Source organism: Eptesicus fuscus, chromosome 2, assembly GCF_027574615.1.
Source record: "Eptesicus fuscus isolate TK198812 chromosome 2, DD_ASM_mEF_20220401, whole genome shotgun sequence".
In the NCBI taxonomy this organism is placed as follows: Eukaryota; Metazoa; Chordata; class Mammalia; order Chiroptera; family Vespertilionidae; genus Eptesicus; species Eptesicus fuscus.
This window is the reverse complement of record NC_072474.1, coordinates 71387986-71412447: the sequence shown is the minus strand read 5'-3', so window position 1 is coordinate 71412447 and position 24462 is coordinate 71387986. Positions and strand designations below refer to the sequence as shown.

General features: G+C 37.9%; 1 protein-coding gene across 1 annotated transcript; it reads left to right on the top strand.

The window, feature by feature from the left end:
- Positions 1 to 2308: 2308 nt before the first annotated feature.
- LOC103303914 (albumin-like) lies at positions 2309 to 24462 on the top strand. Its single transcript, XM_054722112.1, has 14 exons — positions 2309 to 2381; positions 3064 to 3121; positions 3990 to 4077; positions 5438 to 5649; positions 6672 to 6804; positions 7783 to 7880; positions 9334 to 9463; positions 12021 to 12235; positions 17274 to 17406; positions 18567 to 18664; positions 20800 to 20938; positions 21511 to 21734; positions 23182 to 23314; positions 24421 to 24462. The coding sequence occupies exons 1-14, from the start codon at positions 2309 to 2311 to the stop codon at positions 24460 to 24462; spliced, it is 1776 nt and encodes a 591-aa protein (XP_054578087.1).

Below are 24462 nucleotides of genomic sequence, written 5' to 3'. Positions count from 1 at the left end.
ATACAGAGAAAGGGAGAGGGATAGAGAGTTAGAAACATCGATGAGAGAGAAACATCGATCAGCTGCCTCCTGTACACCTCCTATTGGGGATGTGCCCACAACCAAGTACATGCACCCGACCGGAATCGAACCTGGGACCCTTCAGTCCGCAGGCTGACACTCTATCCACTGATCCAAACTGGCCACGGCTTATTCTTCTTAGTATAGAATGTGTGTGCAGAATTAATAGAAGAAGAATGCCCCTAGGGCAATGGAAACTAAAGGGGAAATAAACAAATGGGACTACATCAAAATAAAAAACTTCTGCACAGCAAAAGTAACCATCAGCAAAACAACAAGAAAGCCCACTTAATGGGAGAACATATTTGCCAATCTTATCTCCAATAAGGGTTTAATCTCCAGCATTTATGGGGAACTCACACAACTTAACAAAAGGAAGAGAAAAAATCCAATAAAAAAATGGGCAAAGGACCTAAATAGAAACTTTTTAAAAGAGGACATACAAAAGGCCAAGAGACATATGAAAACATGCTCATAGTCACTAATCATCTGAGAAATGCAAATCAAAACAACAATGAGGTACCATCTCACACCGGTCAGAATGGCTGTCAACAAATCAATGAAGGACAAGTGCTGGTGAGGGTGCGGAGAAAAAGGAACCTCGTTCACTGCTGGTGGGAATGCAGACTGGTGCAGCCACTGTGGAGAACAGTATGGAGTTTCCTCAAAAAACTAAAAATGGAACTCTCATTTGACCCAGTGATCCCACTTCTAGTAATATATCCCAAGAAACTAAAAACATGAATCAGAAAGGATATATGCACCCCTATGTTAATAGTGGCACAATTCACCATAGCTAAGATTTGGAAACAGCCTAAGTGTTCATCAGCAGATGAGTGGATTAAAAAATTGTGGCATGTCTACACAATGGAATAATATGCTGCGGTAAAAAAGAAGGAACTCTTATCATTTGCAACAGCATGGATGGACCTGGAGAGCATTATACTAAGTGAAATAAGCCAATCAGAGAAAGGTAAATATCACACCATCTCATTCATTGTGGAACATAATGAACAACATAAACTGATGAACAAAAATAGAGCCAGAGACATAGAAGCATCAAACAGACCATCCAACCTAAGAGGGAAGGCAGGGGAGAGAGGGGGATAAGAGATCAACCAAAGGACTTATATGCACGTATATGATCGTAACTAATGGACTCAGACAGTAGAGGGGTGAGGGCATGTGCTGGGGGGTGAGAGTGGCTGGGGAGAGGTCAATGGGGGAAAAAGGAGACTTAGGTAATACTTTAAACAATAAAGAATTTAAATTAAAAAAATTAAAAATGGAACTGCCATTTTACATATTGATCCCATTTCTAGGAATATATTGTAAGAACCCTGGAACACCAAACAGAAAGAATATAAGTAGCATTATTTACAATAGCTAAGATCTGGAAACAGCCCAAGTGCCCATCAGTAGATGAATGAATAAAAAATAACTGTGGTACATTTATAGAATGGAATAGTATGCAGGTGTAAAAAAGAAGATCTCTTACCATTTGAGACAGCATGGAGGGATCTGTAGGGTATTATGCTAAGTGAAATAAGCCAGTCAGAGAAAAATAAGTGTCACATGATCCCACTTATATGTGGAATATAACGAACAAAATAAATTGATAAACAAAATAGATCCAGAGACATGAGAGCATGGAACAGAATGAGGAATCTCAGAGCATGGAACAGAATGAGGAAGAAAAAAGTGGGAGGGTCATAGCATGTGATTAACCAAAGAACTTTTATGCATAATCCATGAACATAGATAATAGATAGGTCTAAGGGTACAGGGGAGGAATGGAAGGGGGGTCAAAGTGGGGAAAAATTGGACATACGTAATACTTTGAACATTAAAGATAAAAAGAAAGAAATACAATAATTAGTAAATAATAATAGAAGAATTAACTTTGTTATTTGTATACTCGCAACTGTAAAGCTACTATTGCCCCACCTAAAAGCACAGATCTTTTAAACTCTGAGGTAAAATTTGATAAGATGTTTTACATAACTTTAATGAATTGTGAGGTCTCTTGGAGAAAACAGTTCCAGATGGCAAACACACGCAAGGGAATTAGTCAAACAATTTCTTGGCAAGAACATTATGAATTTTATAACCAGTTGAGGGCCATTAAAATAGAAAGCTGAGTCTAGTTAATAATCTACAACAATTGGTTAAAGAAGTATATTAGTGCCAATTTCTCTCTATTCATCCTACTTTTTCTCTTTTTTCAACCTTGCAAGTCTTTGGCATGATGAAGTGGGCAACCTTCATTTGCGTTTTCTTTCTTCTCAGCTCTGTAAGCAGTGTGGTTCCTCCAGATACACGTAAGAATTCTATTTTTCTATTGTTCAAATTTATTTCATTTTCCTAGTAAAAGAAAGTTTCAGTAAACACTGCATCTTTAAAGAAGAAAGTTTTCTTTTATCATTAACTTCTAGACTGTGATGAAATTTTGTATTGTAAGTTATCTTAATATATTTCTAACATCCTAAGTTAAAAAAGGTGAGAATTTTTAGTAACTGTAATTTTCTTTTGCACATGAAAGAACACAGAGTGACTTAAACTTCACAGAATATAGTTGAAATAGAATTCATAACTCAAAATTTCCAATGCCCTATCCATTGCACCTTGATGCATTAAAACAACAACAAAAAACCTGTGTTATTAGTCTTATAAATAGAGCAGGTGTTTATATTTTTTCTTTCATACTGTCCTCTCACTAGCTGTTAATATATACTAAAAGCATTAGATTTTATCCAAGTTTGAATATAAAGCTTTACATACTTAATAATTTTAATGATTTTTAAAATAGTATTATTGGTGATTAAATAACACATTTGTTTAAAAGCAGAAGAAATAGTTCACCATCATCTTAAAATTTTCTGAAATGATCGGAGCCCAATACTTAGGAGCAAATGAATACCTTCGTGAAATGGAGAGAAACGTAAAAAGTAATATCATAACCAGTGGTTTTCTTCAGAACTTAAAATCTTTTTTTCCCCCCAGACAAGCGTGAGCTTGCTCGTCGGTATATGGATTTGGGAGAAGAATATTTCAGAGACCTGTAAGTTACAATATTGAAGAGTCAAATTTAATGCTTCTAACAACATTGGTTATTATTCTGAAGTTCTTATATTCCCCTGTCATCAGAGTCCAGACTTTAGCACAACACTGTCCAATAGAATTTTTTGCATTCATGAAAATATTCCATTCCAGTGCTGGCCAATATAGTAGCCATTGGTCAGTGGCTAGTATATTGGCCAGTACTTTGAATAAGTGCAACTGAGGATCAAAAGTTTCAACTGTATGTAATCTTAATTAATTTAACTATATAGTCACACATGGGTGATGGCTACTGTATGGGGAAGTGTAGCAGCTCTGGAATTCTTATATAAACTTGATTGAGGGAAAGACTTTCCCAGCACACACTCAAATTCCTTTACCTAGCAAATAGATCGGTGATTTCTCCAGAGCATTTTAATATTTTTTAAATCCAGTAAAAAATGAGAAAATAGTTTAATTTTTGAAGATCAGTTTTATTCTATAGCCCAATTAAAGGAGATGTTTGTGTGTGTGTGTGTGTGTGTGTGTGTGTGTGTGTGTGTGTTTAAATAGTCCAAAGGCCTATGTAATGCCCCTCATCTTAACAATTATACCTATTTAGAATGCATGGTGCTTGCTTGCTCTGTATGTGTTCATCTACTCACATATATATGTAAACATGGTGGAAATGCATGTCCTCTTTGCTTAGAAAACCACACATACCTGGTTAGGTCTGAGATAATTGCTGATGTGAATAGTCTTTCTGAAAATAATGCGATGCACAAAATACTATAGAACACATCCTGAGAACACAATTTGTTCTCTAGCATAGCAGCATACTTTATATTAAAGTTTTATTATGCCATGTTTTCCTATATCCTGTGTTCCAGGGTGCTGGTTACCTTTTCTCAGTTTCTCCGGAAGTATCCATTAGATGATATTATAAAAATAACAAATAAAGTAACTGAATTGGCAAAAGTATGTGCTCATGACCAGTTAGGTGCAGTTTTTTGCAAGTTAATTGTAAGTACATTGTAATTTTGAATGTTATTTCTTCTTATTTTAAATCATTTTGAGCAATTCAAAGGGAAAACATCCCATTTTGGCTTTCTCAATGATTTCTAAGTGACCATATGTGTAAGCAACACTCACAAATAGGTAGAGCCATCATTTCTTCTATGATAGAAACATTCTAGCTATGCCCACAGTTTTAAATCATTTCTTTATTAAGACCCCACACATTGGTCATAGTGGATTTAAATGAAATTTGTCATTTGTAATAGTGTCTCTTTTAAAATCTGAAGTTTGAATTATTTTCATAGAAGCTGATATTAATAGCATGGTTTTTAATATTCCGAAAGCACTTGGGCAATTTTCATGCTAATTTTTTAGCTGGGTAAAATAAGAGTACAGCTCTATATTCCCCATTTTAGGGATAGTCATACTTTTACAATAAAATATTGGGGCATTCACCTGTTTTAAAGGTCTTTGAGCTTTTGTTGTTTCCAGGTAGGTCTTCAATACAAGTGGAGGTGCATGTTGCTCCCACCATTCAATCTATACATACTTTCCTGGTGGCAAGTCCATTTTTTATTTTTTACTGAAGCTTTTTCTCCTTCTGTTTTTCTTTATATGTCTCCCTGAAGTTGTAATCAGCACTTTAACTTCACACAGCATTATGGCTTTAAATATGAATTTTTTTAAAAAAAATGTGTTTTTAAAAATTAATAAATTCTGTCTTGAGCAATATATTTCCCTTGGTATTATAATTATTTTCATAATAAAATTAATGGGGATTGAAAGAATTCATTTAATGCAACCTGTTTTAGATAAATGTTTCTAGAATAAAAAGATCCATATTTTAATGCAGTAACCATTAGTATGTAGTGAATTGTATTACTTCTGAGTTTTTAAATAGTATGTACTTAGAAGTTGGACCGTTCAGAAAAAAAGCAGATCAAATGAGAAACTTTCCTAACACTTTCCTCTCTAAAATGAATTCACCTGCTACTTACAGGAGTATTTTCCTTCTAGTTTTATTATGATTGTTCCTCGTCTTTAGCCTCAGGTGAAAATTGGAGTAGCATTCATTCGTCAAACCATTGACTGTCCTTTTGTCCTTTTATCCACTGTAACTATCAGTGTGACAGTTACTTCTTAAAACACTGCACATAGATGGTCAAATCAAGGGAAACTTTCTAAACCTGAGGAAAAAGTAGATTTTTATATGCTTTCCTCACCAAGGGTTACTGGTATCTTACACTTTTAAATACTTTTCTTTGGGTGTAGAGGAAATAAAATACGACTAGGAATTTGAAGACTTCTGTGTTCCCTTTAGGACACCCCTTTTACAGCTAAATTGTGTTCCCTTACATCTCTTCCTGCGAACTATGATGAAATGGCCGACTGCTGTGAAGCAGAAGCACCTTTGAGATACCAGTGCTTCGTGAAACACAAAGGTGATGAGCTAAACATCCCTCCAATGGGGACAATAGATTCTGATGCAACGTGCACTGCCTTTAAGGCAAATGAACAGGCGTTGTTAGAAACGTAAGTAATCAGATGTTTATGCTTCAACATTAAAAATTATGAAATAGGTTAAGACTCATTATAACAATTACTATAAAAATATTTTCAACATTAAGACTTAAAAGCTTTTTTCCTAATGACAAATTGAAAGAAATACGATCTATAATAATAAAAGTGTAATATGCTAACCTTCTGGATGACCTTCCAGATGACTTTCCAGATGAAGTTGGGGCTGCGAGAGAAACCTGGGTCCTGGGTGCCAGAGGGAAGCCGGTGCCAGCAGCCGGGGGAAGGAGGGCCTACTCTTGCATGACTTTTGTGCATTGGGCTTCTAGTTTAAAGCTATAAAATTTTACACAATACATATTGATCAGTGATCTGTTGGAATTCATTGAAACAGAATATTATCTGTATGAAAAACATTAACACATTAAAATACTAGAGGCCCGATGCATAAAAATTCGTGCAAGAATGGGCCTTTCTTCCCCTGTCTGCCAGCACTGCCTTTGCTCTGATGCCAGAGCAGCCTTTCCACCTTCCCATGATGCCCAGAGGCCCAGAGTGGCTGGGGCAGTGTGGAACGCCTGCATTATCCCCATGGCTATGACACAAGCATCCTGCCCCATCCCTGGCTGCTCAGTGCTTGAGTATGCAAATTTACCCGCCATCTTTGTTGGGTTCATTTGCATAGTCACTCCTGATTGGCTGTTGGGTGTCACAAAGGTACATCAATTTGCATCTTTCTCTTGTATTAGTGTAGATTATGAAGATCGTCAGATTTACCTTCATTTTAGCCAATAATCTTATATCACCAATATTTAACTATTTTATATGTGTGTATATACTTTATATGTATATATATTTAACCTTTTCATTGATTTAAAAAAATGACAATGGCAAGGTCATTTGCAAATTGAGTTTAATTGGTAAGTTTTATGTCTTTGGGTTTTTGAGTTTCTAGGGAAATGGTTGATAATAATTACTTCTGTAATCCTGTCTGCTACAGAAAAATGACTGCCTTTTCTTCTTTTTTAAAAATGTAGGCACTCATATGAAGTTGCCAGGAGACATCCTTTCTTTTATGGCCCAGAGCTCCTTTACTCTATTCAAGAATATAAAGAAGCTTTAACAGAATGCTGCGAAGCTGCTGACAAAGCTGCCTGCTTGGGCCCAAAGGTATGCCCAGCAGCAGAACAGAAGAGCCAGTTCAGACTCAAACTTCAGATTTGGGAAATCTTATGTAGGGCACTTAAGTCTCTGACATAAACTTCATTACCTTCAAAAAGCCTTCCTGACTCTTACCCACCCCAAAGATTCTTCACCCTCTTTGAAGGCCTATGACATCCTCATTCCTCCTTCTAAGTTTTACCGCAGTGAACCTCATAGAGAACCACTGTATATGTGTCTGAATAACCTTGTCTCTTATAGTGAAATACAGAAACTCATTTGAAAAACGCAGAGCAGAGGGCCACAGTTTTTGTTTATCTTTTCTTGAGCCTTTCCTATTGGGGAGGGAATTCAAAGTGGAGAATTTCACTGCTCCTAGATACCTGGGTTTATTCATTCACTCCATAAATATTTATTTATGTACTCATCATCTTTTCGAGGCAGTTTATTGATGTGAGAATTGGTGAAGGAGGGATTGAAATGAATTTATGTAAAATTAAGAAATCAGTAAAATTATGTTCCCTGGGATGTTAGTGCACTCTGTTCTACCATTCTCTTCAGTTCCCTTTTCCCTGGCCATGCCCCCATGCTGGTTTTTCACTACCTAGGGACCAGACTGATTTTCCACTATGACCAGACTGATTTTTCCTCTCACTACACAGCAAATTAATTATTTGCCAATGGTGAGTACTTGGGAATTTAGGTGTATAGCACGTCTTTAAAATATAATTTAGGTGTATAGCATGTCTTTAAAATATAATTTGTCATAGTCTCATCTGAACTTATGAAGGAGTGTTTCATGTAGAATATTTTTTCTATTTTATTTTTTCCATCACCATTCATCCCCCTATACCCTCATCCACCTCCACCCCACTTTGTACCTTCCATAATCACCACACTTTGTCCATGTCCATGTGTTTTTTTCTTTCTTCTTTTCCCCTAATGTCGAATTTTTAAAAAAATTTTTAAAATTATTTCTTTCTGCAGATGGATGCCTTGCAAGAAAAAATACTGAGTTCTGCTTTCATAGAGAAATTCAAGTGCTCCATGCTCCAAAACAGCGGAGAAAGTGCTTTAAGAGAATGGTATTTTAAAATTAGATTTGTACTTTATAATGATGTAAGGATGATGGTTCCATTGACAGAATTGTACATTTTTATGAGTTTTTACACAGTGCTTTCACATACATCTTTTTGGTTATCTAAAAGGTAGAAATTTGACAGAAGTGGAAAATCCGAGCACAAATGACAATTTGTCATTCCTTTAATCATATTTTTTTCAAGGTAGTAAAAAAATTTAGAGGATATATTTTTTGTCATTCTAGACCAGGTATTTAAACTCCTGTTTATTTATAAAGACTAGGGATCTTATTCTAATGGTCCATGATTTTTATACAATTGTAGTTAGGGTTTGTTATTTTATTTTATCGCCCCCGAGCCCCCTGCAATTATATAAAACTGTGCTTGTTTTTTATGTTCTGATAATTAAATTGGGCCATCAAGGTTACTTCTCATAGCTCCAACTCTGTTCTTAATTTCTTGTTTTTTTTCTGGACTACTATTTTTATATAACTTGCCTCATTCTAGGAATATCCTTCAACATCTGAGTCAAGAAACCCCTTTCCATCCCCAATTTACTTGCTAGTCAACAAATAATCAACATGAAAAAAGATAAAATGAAATGACATATTTTGCAAGATGTGCAGAAACCATCATTTGAACTATCATTGCCTCTCTCCTTTATCATCTACACAACAAAATCAAACAAATAGTTAAACAAAACCACCCCAATGTGAAACAATACACATTTAAACAGGCTGTGACTGGTTTGGGGGAAGAAGTATCTTTTATCAGAGTTAGACAAGTCTGAAATGACTTGTGAAAGCTTGTGGATATTAGCCTTTCATATCTTGTCATTGGGCGTAGAGACTTTTCTGGATCAATTTCATGGTAAAAATATGTTAAACTCCTTAATTTTGAAAACTTATGAAATTCATTTTCTCAGTGTGCTTTGGAACTCAGGAAGAAGGCTTTTTATTGGTAACAAAGACAACTGGAGTTTGTGTGGCCCTTTCCAGTTTATAAAATGCTTTCCTATGCATCATCTAATCTAATTCTCACCACCATGCTTTTGAGTCTGTCTCTCCAGGGCTAAATCTCAGAGAATGTAAGTAACTATCTGAGGATCACACTGCTAATGAGCAGTAAAGTCAGACCTCGAAGTCAGATATGGGCTCCAAACCTGATGCTTCTCAGATGTCACCTCTTTCAGAATGCCTCTTTGAGGTGGTTTTATGAATCGCTGACTTCTTTCTACCCGCCACACACTCTTAATTATGGATAATTCTGCCCTAAGAAAACGTTTTGCCCTAAGATAATTTGGCTTAGAACTAGCAATAAAATAAGAATGGATAATTTTACAAATTACTTATATATTTCATTTTACCCTGAATTTTCTTACTCTAAGTAGTATTTTCCTAGTGCTTTTACATAAAATATGGGATGTTAACAAATTGTGATGGGAGAATTTTCTTTTTAGGTTTGTAGTTCGCCTGAGCCAGAAATTTCCCTTTGCTGACTTTGTGACGGTTTCTAATCTGGCAACAAATTTTACCAAAGTCCACAAGGAATGCTGCCAAAGCGACATGCTTGAATGTGCAGACGACAGGGTAAGGAATGCTCAGTATTCTCTTTGGTGACTTTGCTTTGGTAACATGCATAGTGGGTGCAATGAATTTGCTTAGTATAATTGGTGACAGCTGACAGTGAATTGAAATTGTCTTCTATGTCTAATATACTCAATTCTTTCCCTGCCTTGTGGTAGGTTATTTATTTCTATTTTTGTAAACTTGGCTATCCCACTCACAAAATAGTCTGATACATTCACCAATTTGTAATCCCTTTCAGTCATATTCTACCTGAGAACAAAGGCTTAAACTGAAGTAGGACAGTTGCAAAGGTAGTTTCCTAAGAAAAATCTTTGGGGATGTGGGAAGAGTTGGAGAAGAGCTGGTGCCTGAAGACATTTTTGGAAATTTTGTAATTTTTATCTGTATATTCCCTATTAATATACAAATATTTAGCATGATATCTCTTTTCCCAAAATATAAATATATGACCAAATATCAGAATCCTAATCTCTCAGAACACTTTCTGGAAAATTTAAGGCAGATATTTTACATGTGTAAGTAGGGCCTGTGACTATGCTTTGGACTAATTTTCCAAAAATCCCTCACATTTTATTTAGTTGTTTGGTTTCAAAATGTGGAATATTTGGAAAAACAATACTTGGAAATATATATATATATATATATATATATATATATACACACACACACACACACACACACACACACACACACACACACTAGAGGCCTGGAGCACGACATTCGTGCACTTGGTGGGGGAGGGTCCCTCAGCCCGGCCTGTGCCTTCTTGCAATCCAGGACCCCTTGGGGGATGTTTGCCTGCCAGCTTAGGCCCGATCCCCAGGGGAGCTGGCAGGGGGACATCCCCCAAGGATCCTTAGTGCTGCTGCGGAGATAGGAGGGGCTCCCGCCACCACCTCTTTGCTCATCAGCCATGAGCCTGGCTTCTGGCTGACAGGTGCTCCCCCTGTGGGAGCGCATTGACCACCAGAGGGCAGCTCCTGTATTGAGTGTCAGCCCCCTGGTGGTCAGTGCATATCATAGCAACTGGTTGGTCATTCAGCTGTTAGGTCAATTTGCATATTATCCTTTTATTACATAGGATATATATTACAGTTTATATTTTACATTTAATTTTACTATTACAGTTTATATTTAATATTACTCTGGCCCAGTCGGTGGTGTTCAGGGGTTGAGCATCAACCCAGAAACCAAGAGGTAACTGGTTTGATTCCTGGGCAGGCACATGCCCTGGTTGCAGGCTTGATCCCCAGTTGGGAGGTGTGCAGGAGGCAGCTGATTCATGTTTCTCTCTCATTGATGTTTCTATCTCTCTATCCTTCCTCTCCCTCTAAAAAATAGAAAGAAAACATATTTTAAAAAAATGATATTCTGTATTAGTTTCAGCTGTAAAGCATCATTGTTAGAACGTCATATACAGAGTGCCCCCTTGATGTTTCCTACACATAGTCCTTAGGATACTATTGACTATACTAGTAGTCCCTATAATGTTATTTACACCTCTGTGACTATTCTTTAACTACAAATTTGTACTTCTTAATCCTTTCATCTTTTCCTCCCAGCCCCTATTGCTGTGTTTTTTTAAAATATATTTTTATTGAGTTCAGAGAGGAAGGGAAAGGGAGAGATAGAAACATCAATGATGAGAATCATTGATTGGCTGCCTCCTGAATGCCCCCTACTGGGGATAGAGCCTGCAATCCAGGCATGTGCCCTGGACAGGAATCAAAGTCAGGACCCTTCAGTCCACAGGCCAATGCTCTATCCACTGAGCCAAACCAACTAGGGCTGTTTTTTCTGTTTTGTTTTGTTTTGAATCCTCATCTGAGGATATTTTCCCATTGATTTAAAAAATATTTTATTGATTTTTTAACAGAGAGGAAGGGAGAGGGATAGAGAGTTAGAAACATTGATGAGAGAGAAACATCGATCAGCTGTCTTCTGCACAACCCCCACCAGGGATGTGCCCGCAACCGAGATACATGCCCTTGACCGGAATAGAACCTGGGACCCTTCAGTCCACAGGTCGATGCTCTATCCACTGAACCAAACTGGTTAGGGCTTCCATTGATTTTTTAGAGAGAGTTGAAGGGGAGGGAAGACACACAGAGAGAAAAACATCAATGTGAGAGACACATTGATTGGTTTCTTCCCTCATGCGCCCCAACCAGGGCCAGGAATGGAGCATGCAACTGAGGTATGTGCCCTGGACTGGAATTGAACCTGAGTTCCTTGAGTCCATGGGCTGATGCTCTAGCCACTGAGCCAAACCAGCAAGGACCCTATTGCTGGGTTTTAACTTAAAACTTAAATGCCTTAACAGTAGAAATATAAAATTAAAAAATTAATAAAGTTTTTAATCAAGTGGAAATATCTTAGTAGTTCTATCTGAATCTACAGACTTAGGAATATAGACTGAAAATGTTCATAGAAGGCTGGTTGACATGTACATGGTCTTAGAATACAGTGGACGTGTTCTCCCAACATAATAGAAGTCTGGAGAAAAAGTATAACGGTGTCAATTTACATTGAATGATTTTAATCAACTTGCTTGTAGGTGGATCTTGCCAAGTATATGTGTGAAAATCGAGCAGCAATCACCACTCTCTTGGCGGATTGCTGTAATAAGCCTGTGTTGGAAAAATTCTACTGTCTTTCGGAGATGGCAGGTGATAATATGGTTCCTGCTCAGGCCCCACAAATTACTGATTTTGTTGAAAATGAGGACGTTTGCAAGTACTATCAGGAGGCAAGAGTTGATTTCTTGGACAAGTAAGTGTATGAAGAATGATCCTTTCATAGCTTTTATAGACTCTGAGGATTTAGGAACAGTTCTAGGCTTTTCTTTGGAGTTGTTACAATTGTTGCCTGCAGTGCTACTTTATCCTTCCCTCTCTGAGCCTTGACATTTTTTTTTTGAAAAAATTAATTAGTCATAAAATTATACCTACTCATAGCAAAAACTCAATCAATTGAGGAGAGTACAAAGTAATAAGTAGAAGTTTCTATCATCACCTCATTCTTTACTCCTCTGACATATTTCTGGAAATACCACTAGAAACATTTTGCATATACATAAATTATATACAGAGTACTATATTCATTAATTCATTCAAAGAGTATTTCTTGAACTTACCATGACATACATGGGTGAATATAAGTCATACATCTTTATATTTTTGTATCTGTCTGATAGCAGCATAGAAGTATAAAGATCAGTATGGAGTCTGATACCAGCTGCTTTATATTTGTTTATGAAGAGCAGAAGTTCAGTAGCATGGCAAGGCAGCATACAATTAAATGATAAAATAAATGATTATTTACAGTTAGTAAGTGGTGAGAAACTTTGAATTTATATTGTTGGATTATAATAGTATTCTGTGCACTAAGTAATAGTTTATAAAATTGTGTACCCTTCAAGATTTCACTCATATGGAGAGGAAAATAAAAATTTAAGAATTCTATCTACTATCTATCTATCTATCATCTATCTATATCTATATCTATCTATCTATCTATCTATCTATCTATCTATCATCACCTATCTATCTACCTATTTATCTATCAGAACTTCTTTTGAAGTAGTCCAAATCAAACAAAATATACACGATAACAGGAGTCATTTATTAAACATTTAATATGTGCCAGACTGTGTGTGTTATGCATAAATCATGTCCTGTGTTTCTTACAATCCACCTTATGAAATAGATACTATATTTCTCTCCATTCCAAAGAGGCGGAAAGTGAGACATGTGGCAGTGCAGGTAATCTGTGATCCAGCTGCACTGAGTGCCCTGCCTTCTTTCATCTACAACGTAGCCGGCCATGTAAGGGGAAGATGGTGGCCTAATGGGCACACCTTCTTTGTACCTCCTCCCAGGGCCAGACTGGAAATACAACAAAATTGGGAACCATTCACTGGGAATTACCAACTGAGGTCCAACTGAGGTTCAAGGAAGGACAGAAGACTGGCTGGAAGGGCGAGGTCATGAAAGGGGCTGACCCTGCTTCCACAGGCGGCAGGCTGAGACTGAGGAGGGAGCTCTTGACTACAGGAGGTTATTGCCCCTCTCCACACTCACTGCCACCACCTCAGGCCAAGCCACCATCACCTCCTGCCTGGACACTGACTGCCTCCAAACCAATCCCCTGCTTCTCTTCTTGTCCTTCTAAAATCTAGTCTCTGGAAGTGACTTCTTCCTCTTCCTCTTCCTCTTCCTCTTCCTCTTCTTCCTCTTCCCCTTCCCCTTCTCCTTCTTCTTCTTCTTCTTCTTCTTCTTCTTCTTCTTCTTCTTCTTCTTCTTCTTCTTCTTCTTCTTCTTCTTCCTCTTCCTCTTCCTCTTCCTCTTCCTCTTCCTCTTCTTTTTTTTTTCAAACAAACTTTGACACCCAGGCCTGACACCCAGGCTGGGCTGCACAGCTCAGAGCACCACAGCCGGCCCATGTAACATCCAGCCAAGAAAGGTGATAAGGGCTTCTGGCTGCCAGGGAGTCTGGAGCTGGTGGGAGATAAGGATGATTAAAAACAAACAAACAAACAAACAAACAAACAAACCCAGAGCACAGGGTTTTTGTTTGCAGCTACTAATCTGAGGCTTTGGTGGAGGGAGGGCAGTGGGGACTTGAGGTGCCTTAGGAGAGGCTGGGGTGGGAAGCATTGGAGGGAGACTTGGATAAGAGGCAGCCGGGAGACCTGTATTCAGTCTCACCACTCCCCAAACCGAACAGCCATTTTTCCTGAGTTGTGCTGGCCCCTTTTCAGAAGCCACAGCTCAGGAAAAGGCAAAAACCCCACCCTAGGTGCTACAGCCCACCCATCCTCAGACCCCTGCCTGCCACACCATGCATCTTGATCTTTGCAGAGGAGAAAGCAGCAGAGGCCAAGCCTATGGGTTTGAACAGTCTCAGGAAGCACCAGTGACTCGATTGGGGGTTGGGCCAACTGTCCGACTACACCAGGAACCTGACTGGTGCTTCCCCCACATGGAAGAGCTGATAGAAACTCCAGGTTCCCAGCTGATCGCACTGGACTGCATATGAGGATCTCTGCCTAGCTGAGGGCGGGGAAATATTCCGGGACTCTCTCAGAAGAGCAATTCTGAGACAGGGAAACATAGTCATCACTTTCCCTAAAATTTGAGCAACATGGATGACCCAGATCTAGACTCCTGAGTCCACCTAAATCCTGTTTAGAACCAGACTCTTGAGCGATTAAAATTGATAGCTGGCTGGCAGGTGAACGCAGGCGGAGGTGGAGCCTGGGGAACCTGGGGAAGTTTGCTGACCCATCACTGGGCCACATACTGCTAACAAACCCACCTTAGAGTGCAGGTTGGCCCCTCCCAGGAGCAGCCAAGTCCTGTGGAGAAAGACACAAACGGTGGATTGCTTGAAGCTTCAAACAGGTTGCCGAGAGCCAAAGCAGGACAGTTTCTGATAGTGGTAAGCATCTAACTCTCTCCCAGGAAGTCCAGAATTGGCAGACAAAACAGTCAGCCTCAGTTATCAGAAGAGCAGGATCCAAAGGACGCTCCCAGGAGGCACTAAACTCTGCTGAGTTGAATGCAGAGTTTTTTTTATTTTTAATCTTCCTTCTTTATTGATTTGTTATTATTTTAGTCTCTTTTTTCTTTCATAGATCTATTTTTCCCCTTCTCTTTTCTTACACTATTTTTTCTTTGTTCTGCTTTTTTCATGTTTCCCTTTCTTACTTTTTGTCTATCTGCTTTCTCCTATATTTTCCTTTTCATAATTATTTTCTTCCTCTTTTATACCATTTTCCTTCCCCCATTCTTTATTACTAGAGGCCCAGTGCACGACGTTTGTGCACTTTGGGAAGGGGCAGTCCCTCAGCCCGGCCTGTGCCCTTTCGCAGTCCAAGAGCCCTCAGGGATGTCCAATTAATGGCTTAGGCTCACTCCCCATGGGCAGTTGGACATCCTTAGTGCTGCCGCAGAGGCGGGCCACTGCACTTGCCAGCCCTCAGCCTGGCTTGTGGCTGAGTGGTGCTCCCCCTGTGGGAGCTCACTGACCACCAGGGGCAGCTCCTGCATTGAGTTTCTTCCCCCTGGTGGTCAGTGCACATCATAGCAACCAGTTGTTCAGCCATTCAGTAGATTTGCATATTACCCTTTTATTATATAGGATTTTCTTTCTTTCATATGTGCCCTTTCGTATTCTATTTTCTTCCCATTTTCCCCCGCCCCGGTATTTTTTTCTATTATTGTTCTCTATTCTCCTTCCTAATTCTTTTTTTTTTGTGGTTGCTTCTGTTGTTGTGGGGTTCTTATATATGTTTTTGTTTTGTTTTGTTCTGCCAGCACCTCCACAACAGCTCACATGAGGTAGTCTCAGGTGAGCCTCACAGTCAGCCAGCCTGAAAGGAGATTCCTCCCATGAATGGAACAACATTTAAGACCCAATTACAACAGAATAACCCAAATAACTTACACAAAGGACATTCATAGAGTATCCAGCTTAGGAGATCTAGGAGACTGCACCACTGGGTCCCACAAAACACTTACTATATAAGGCCACCCCACATAGACTGTGAGGCATAGAAATGTCAAGAAACTTAGTGGGAACTACAACAGCATGAAATAAGAAGTAGAAACCATAAATAAGAATCAGTTGGAAATGAAGAATAATATCTCTGAAATCAAGAATACACTGGAAGGGATCAAAAGTAGATTAAATGAGACAGAAGATCAAATCAGTGACTTAAAAAACAAGGTAGAAAAAACACACCCAATTAGAGAAGCAAAAAGAAAAAAAAGACTTAAAAAGCAGGAGGATAATTTAAGGCACATCATGAAACTTAGCATCTACATCAGAGGGTATCCAGAAGGAGAAGAAAGTGAGCAAGTAATAGAGAAGTTGCTTAATGAAATAATGACAGAAATTTTCCCTAATCTGGTGAAGGAAAAAGTCACACAAGTTCAGGAAGCATAAAAAATTTCAATCAAGATGAACCCAAAGAGACCCAGTCCAAGACAAGTCATAATAAAAATGACAAACATTAAAGACAAAGAAACTTTAAGGCAGCAAGAGAGAGACAGAAAGGTACCTACAAGGGAGTACCCATTAGAATGTCAGCTGATTTCTCAACAGAAACACTTTGGCCAGAAGAGATTGGCATGCAGTATTCAAAGTAATGGAAAACAGGGATCTGAAGACAAGACTACTGTATCCAGTAAGACTATCATTTAAAATTGAAGGAGAAATAAAGAGCATCCCAAACAAAAAAGGCTATAGGAGTACATGAGCACCAAACCACCACGGCAATAAATGTTAAAGGAAGTACGTTAAAAGGAAAAGAAGTGGAGAGAGCGAGGAACATAAATATAAATAAAAAATGGCATTAAATAAGTACCTATCAATAATAACCTTACATGTAAATGGAATAAATGCTCCAATCAAAAGACATGGAGTAGCTGAATGGATAAGAAAACATGACCCATATATATGCTGCCTACAAGAGACTCACCTCAGAACAAAATATTCACAAAGACTGAAAGTAAAGGAATGGAAAACATTTTTTTTTTCCATACAAATGGAAATGTAAAGAGGAAGGAATTAAGGTGCTGATAGTTTAAAAAATTGCCTAAGGTGGTATAGAAAAATAAGTGTTAGAGCAAGGATTTGCATGAAGGTAGCTTTAACTCTGAACCCCAATCCCTTAGCCACCAAGCTTTATTGCATGGGTTTGGTTAAATTGAGACCTTTGGGATATGTGTTTCTCTTGTGATTAGTTAGGCGATTTTTCTTTCTTCTTTGTTCAACTAAGTCTATTTTATTTTCATCTTAATAGGTTTCTACATACATACTCAAGAAGGTATCCTGAATTCTCTGTCTCATTAATACTGAGACTTGCCAAGAAATATCAAGTTATACTGGCGGAGTGCTGTGACACCCATGATAATCAGGCATGCTATAACAAAGTGGTAGGTTTCCCAAAGGAAAAATAAAATAGAGATCTTTGGTTGGTGATTTCAATAATAAGAAAGAAACATAATACCAGAATGAAAAATGCATATAATACAATTGAGACATTTTCTTGAGATAATTCCAATTTTGTGCTCTTAAGCATCTTAGGGGGAAACGTTTTTGATAGAATGGTTAATAAAACCTAGAATAGTCCAGGAAAAATGACTTGAAGAAAACAATCTCTAATTTCACAAAATCTTGACAATGTTTTTGTTTTTCTTTTTTAAACTTTTGGGAACAAAATAAGATGAAGTAAATGTAAATGATAATTAAAAGTGATTTAACGTAGATAGGAAGAAAATTGACCTGATTTCAAGATTTATCAAATATCAAGAATTAGCATCTTAAGGAAGGTTGTGAAATCTATTCATTTAAAATATTTTCGAATCTTCTTGAGAAGGTTTATGAATGATTTTATAAGAAATTAAGTAAGGAGACAAAATCTATTCTGGAGGAATTTGCCATTATATTTAACTATGTTAAAATGGGATTCTAGCAGGTTTAGGATATTTAGCACTTTGAATATATGAAGTGATTTCCAAACTTCTTTCCTTTACCAAGAACCTGCTATATGCCAGGCACCATGATGGATCCCATGATCAAGGTAAAAACTGTTATTTCAGAGATGTCAGGATTCAACTAGAGAGATGGCTTTATAATAATCATAATGCTTACAATTATAGCTATAATGTATTGAGTTTTTATTGTGTTCCAAGTGCTGTTGAAATTTCATTAGCTCAGGTGGTTTCCACAGAACATTCCGTGAGGTGAGTAACCATCTTTATTCCCATTTTAGAGATGAGTTTTCTAAAACTTAGTGATCAGAAGTAAAGTTCTACAACTAGAAAAGGATTCAGCTTACCTGGCTCAAATACACTCCAGAGCCTGAACAGTCTTTATAACAAGCAACCTGCAGGGCTGCAGCTTCTAGAGCCTGAATATTCTTAATCACTTATAATATGCAGTGTGGATGTATTGTAACAGGCTTGGCATCAAAGGTTTATTTACATGACTTTGGGCAGAAGGGAAAAAGGCTCTTATTCGGCCTATACAGGTAAAAAACAGCCTACATCTGATCCTTGGGTGAAACCCTGTAAGCACAATTCTTTTCTTTTAGTTGTATGAACTTCAGCCTCTTGTGGATGAACCACACGAATTTGTAAAAAAAGATTGTGAAACTTTCAAAAACCTTGGAGAGTATGGCTTCCAAGATGCGTGCGTATTTTTGTTTTTGACTAATATTTTTCTTGATCAGTTTGTAATTTTTAAGACTCTCTCTCTCTCTCTCTGTGTGTGTGTGTGTATATATATATATATATATATATATATATATATATACATATACATACAATTATATATATATATACTAGAGTCCCGGTGCATGAAATTCATGCATGGGGGGGGGTGGTCCCTCAGCCCAGTCTGCACCCTCTCCAATCTGGGACCCCTCCTGGGCTGTCCGACTGCTGGTGTGTGATCAGGCCTAAACTGGCAGTCGGACATCCCTCTCGCAATCTGAGACCATTGGCTTCTAACCACTCGCCTGCCTGACTGCCTCTGCTTGCCAGCCTGGCTGCTCCCTCACTGCTCCCCTGCCAGCCTGATCGCTCCTAACCTCCTCTGCCTCGGCACTCGCCACCGTGGCTTTGTCCAGAACAGTGGTTCTCAACTTTTCTAATGCCATGACCCTTTAATACAGTTCCTCATGTTGTGGTGACCCCCAACCATAAAATTATTTTTGTTGCTACTTCATAACTGTAATTTTGCTACTGTTATGAATTGTTATGCAAATATATGTGTTTTCTGATGGTCTTAGGCTCTACAGCAGCGGTTCTCAACCTGTGAGTCGCGACCCACAGGTTGAGAACCGCTAGCAGGGTCACCTAAGACCATCAGAAAACACACATATATTTGCATTACAATTCATAACAGCAGCAAAATTACAGTTATGAAGTAGCAACAAAAATAATTTTATGGTTGGGGGTCACCACAACATGAGGAACTGTATTAAAGGGTCATGGCATTAGAAAGGTTGAGAACCACTGGTCCAGAAGGATGTCTGGTCTAATTAGCATATTACCCTTTTATTAGTGTGTATATACATACATACATATATATACATATATACTGTGTATATATATATATATATATATATATACAGTATATATATATACATACATATATATATACAGTATATATATACACATACATATATATATACTATATATATATATATATATATATATATATAATCACTATCTGTCATACATGAATGAAAATACAGGATATATTTCTAATCTCTCTCCATTAAGAAAGACTGGAGAATAAAATAGTTGATGGATTGAAGAGACTTATATTTGAGTTCAGTTTAAAAAATTAGCCTCTTGAGACTGGGAAGGAAAATACTAAAGCTTTTGATATAGGAACTGAAGATTCCCTTTGAAGGTTAGGAAATAATTATGAACAAAAAAAGACAGCAATGCTTTTCAGAATAGCAACTAGTTAGACTTGAATGACAGTGCATCAAGAAGTGCTGCAATACATAAGTTGAAAGAATAATATGCTGATTTAGTAAAGCCTTATCTGTGAAAGTAAAGACAAGTAGGGAAAGATCATTAGGTAGACATTTACTGTTCAACTTACATATATAAGCACTCTTCTAACTGTGGGTACTAGGGATAATAATAATTAACCAGTCTCTTCCCTTGAGTAGATTATAGTCATATATCAACTTTCAATGGTGGTTGGAATTCTTAATAAAGAATTGTTACATGCAAGACATCATACCAGATTGATGGCATACTTTATGTCTTTTAATTTAATCCCTGCACCATTCTTATTGAGTCAGGTATATTTCATCCCATTTTATAGATTAGAAAACTCTTCCATATCTTTCTAATTAAGCACAGTGCTGATATACAAGGGAGAGCAATAGTAGGAATACAGTTGTGAGTATGCCAAACAGAGTTAATAAAGTTAATATAATCATAACCTGCATATCTTTTTCCATATGAACAACTGTAAATATACTTTAGACTACCCCTGCATCTTAAGCTCTCTGTAAGTTTTATTGATAGAAAAAAAGCAATTAGTAAATATTTTAATGTCACTGAATTATAGTAAGTTAAGTCACTTTTCTAAGACTACACAGAACAGGTGCAATTCAAATTTATGCTTACCTATTTGCTTAAGATGAGGTCTCTCCAACTTCCTTGTAATAACCTAAAGATGGAGATAATTTTATAGATGGAAAATTATTGTAATTGATTTTTTCTGTTTTCTGCTTCACCTACTATGTTAGAAAAAATAGCTTTATGCCCGGCTGAAAACACTGGACTATTTTGTTACAGGCTCTTAGTTCGTTACACCAAGAAAATACCCCAATTGTCAACTCCAACTCTTGTGTATCTCTCAACAAAGCTCGCAAGCATGGGCAGCAAGTGTTGTATGCTTCCTGAATCACGAAGAACAGCTTGTGCTGAAGACTATGTGAGTCTTTTGAAATATAATAAGTCAATAATGATGAACCTTGGTCTTGAGATATTTACAAAGTTAACTTTCAGAAGCAAGAGTGAACTAACGTGTGTGTGTGTGTGTGTGTATGTGTGTGTGTGTGTGTGTGTGTGTGTGTGTGTGTAGGACTTGGTTGCCTACATTATCCTGACCATCAGAATGAGGATTGAGACAAAATCCTGAAGATGATAAATTGTTCTGAAAAAATTCCCTGAATTTTTAACGTTTCAATCTGACATTAAAATATTTTTACTTTTTGGAGAGACTACTTTCACCCTATACCAACACATACCTTAGGAATCACCTCAAATTATTTTAATCAATTATTTTATTGAATGGATTATTCTGCAAATGTAGATATATCTAAAATAGAAAAAACTTTTAAACACTTGGTACTTGTAGTATGCAAATCACTCCCTCAAGTCAATCTTGCGTTCAGAGTTTCTAGTTAAAACACAACACTTTTTTTTGGTCCATGGGAAAGTAGGAGTTCAAGAAAACTTTCATTATGCTTCTTTTAAATTTCTGCTGGATTCCTTGTTCTTTAGCTGTCCGTCACCCTGAGTGTGTTTTGCACGGCATATGAGCAGACACCTGTGAGCACCAGAGTGACCATATGCTGCACAGAGTCATTCTTGGACAGACGGCCATGCTTTTCTGCTCTGGGAGATGATGACACCTACATTCCCAAACAATTCAATGCTGCAATATTCACTCTCCATGCATTTGTATGTGCACATGCCGAGCCTGAGCAACAAGTCATGAAACAAATGTGAGTGGCATTTCTTTACTGCATATGTTTGTAACCTTGATAGGGAGAACTGTCAATGGAATGAGTAACTTTTTCTGAAGTAGTGATTAAATTCCTTAGAAAATAGTATTTAAGTATTTTCCTTGTTAAGCTGATAAAAGTGTAATAAAAAAGAATAGATTTTGTTTTCTTAGCAAAACAAGCAAACAACAACAAAAAACTGTACTATAAATTTGTCTAAAAATCATTCAGAATAATCTTGAGGATAAAGGCTATCTATACTAATAAAAGGGTAATATGATAATTAGGCAAGATAGACTGGACATCTTCCAGGCATTCTTCTGGACAAAGCCATGGTGGCGGGGGCCGAGGCAGAATCAATTAGGGGAGATCAGGCAGGAAGGCAGAGCAGTTAGGGGTGATCAGGCAGGCAGGCAGGTGAGTGGTTAGGAGCCAGTGGTCCTGGATTGTGAGAGGAATGTCCGACTGCCGGTTTAGGCCCAATCCATAGGCAGTCGGACATCCCCTGAGGAGTCCCGGATTGGAGAGGGTGCAGACTGGGCACGGATTTCATGCACCAGGCCTCTAGTACTAGAATAATATCTTAAGACAGGTACAATAGAAAAAGCTGAACAATTAACTGATTTATTTGTTTTGGTAGTAAGTATGTTAGGCAAAGTCTTAGAAGAATTTATTTCTAGGCATAAATGATTTTAAGTTTGAATTATGATATGGCAAACCTATGTGATGTAACTTTTGAGAATGACATTTGGATGAAACACATGTAGAAGTGTGAATTCTGAGACTTGACTCTGTCGCTCTCACAAGTGGTTAGATATGCAATATAAAGTTGCTGTCATATCTGGTGGGTTCTGATTCTGATGGTGGCCATAGACTTAAGAGGAATATTGTAAAACTTACTGTGCTCACAGGACACTCTAGCACTATTATCTGTGCAGACATCAATGAAGAGCACCACTGGCTCCCATGAGTTCGGATGGTCTTATTTCCCCTGGCCCCCGCATATTCATTTTGAATAGACCAACTAAAGACCAAAAATATAGAATCTTGGATTAGAAACTTTAGAGTCTAAGGTAATTAAGCTGTTAAGAATATTTTTAGTTCTCACATTGCTATAAACTGAATACTTTTTAAATGCAATGGCATAATGATTTCCAGACATTTATTTGAGAAGAGTTTATTGATTTACTGACACTATAGATATTGAGCAATTTTCATTGATGATTTTATTTGAGCCTTCCACCAACTCCATGAAGGTAGATTTTATTCTCTTCCTGATGGAAATGAGAATATTGAATTTTATAGTGGTAAGCCTGGGCCTCAGGCTCACAGTTGCCTGGCTCCAAGGATTATGATCTCAAACAATAGTACTAATGCTTTTACTATCTTCATTTTCTTTATGTGAGTAACTTCTTCCCTGTTTTGTTTTGGTTTCATTTGAATGCAGTGCCCTTTCAGAGCTGTTGAAACACAAGCCCAAAGCCACTGAGGAACAACTGAAAACTGTTATGGAGAAATTCTCAGCTCTTATACAAAAGTGCTGCGCAGCTGATGACAAAGAAGCCTGCTTTGCTGATGAGGTGCTGGAGTCATCTTCATTTTAATATACAGTGTCCTTTGTTGTGGCCTGTTCAGGCTAAGGCTCAGGGGACTCTGTATCTGAAGGACACTCTGCACATAGGGCCCAGGAATCTTATTCTACATACTAGAGGCTCCATGCATGAATTTGTGCACCAGTGAGGTCCCTCTCTTGGTCTGTGGGATCGGACCAAAACTGGCTCTCTGACATCCCCTGAGGGGTCCCTGATTTTGAGAGGGTGCAGGCCAGGCTGAGGGACCCCACTGGTGCATGATTGGGGCCAGAGAGGGATGTGGGAGGTTGGCCAGCTGGGGAGGGACTGTGGAGGGCTCCAGGGTGTGTCCGGCCTGTCTCTCTCAGTCTTGATCAGCTGGACCCTAGCAGCAAGCTAACCTACCAGTCGGGGCATCTGCCCCCTGGTGGTCAGTGCACGTCATAGCGACTGGTCGACTGGTTCCCTGTCTGTCCCATGGTGGTCAATGCATATCATATCGAGTGGTTGAGTGGCCTTAGCATATAATTAGCATATTACATTTTGATTGGTTGAACGGCCGACCAGACAACCAGACACTTAGCCTATTAGGCTTTTATTATATAGGATAGTTGTCTAAAAAAAATGACTTAAATTAACTCTTGCTTTTTTCTCCTGCTGCACTGAAGCATATTATTAAACACTTTTAGGGTTTGTTCTATTTCTAAAGTTGAGTCATTTATGAATACAGATAGAAATATTCAGAAGTTCTGAAATCTTTTGGTAGAGTCATCATTAAACCAAAACCTTAATTTATTTAAGCATTTTATTTAAAAGTACTGGTTTGCAGTTTGGTTGAATCTGTGTGCTTGATATCACAAGCAAGTGGGGGAGTTAATATTTAAATGTCTGAGTCAATTACTGTTTTCCCCTATGACTTGACAATAATGCTTTTATTTATTTGGGTGCAAGGGTTGCCATTAAGTTTCCTTCTAGAGATTCTAGTACTAAGCTGGAATTAAAGTATGTGAAGCATGGAAAATTACTTTGTAATCATCCAATGGTTGTATAAATGTTCATTTATCTTAATAATGATGCTACTACTTCCCCCAATTCTCTCATTTCTTTGTATCCAGGGTCCAAAACTTGTTGCTTCGTGTCAAGCAATTTTAGCCTAA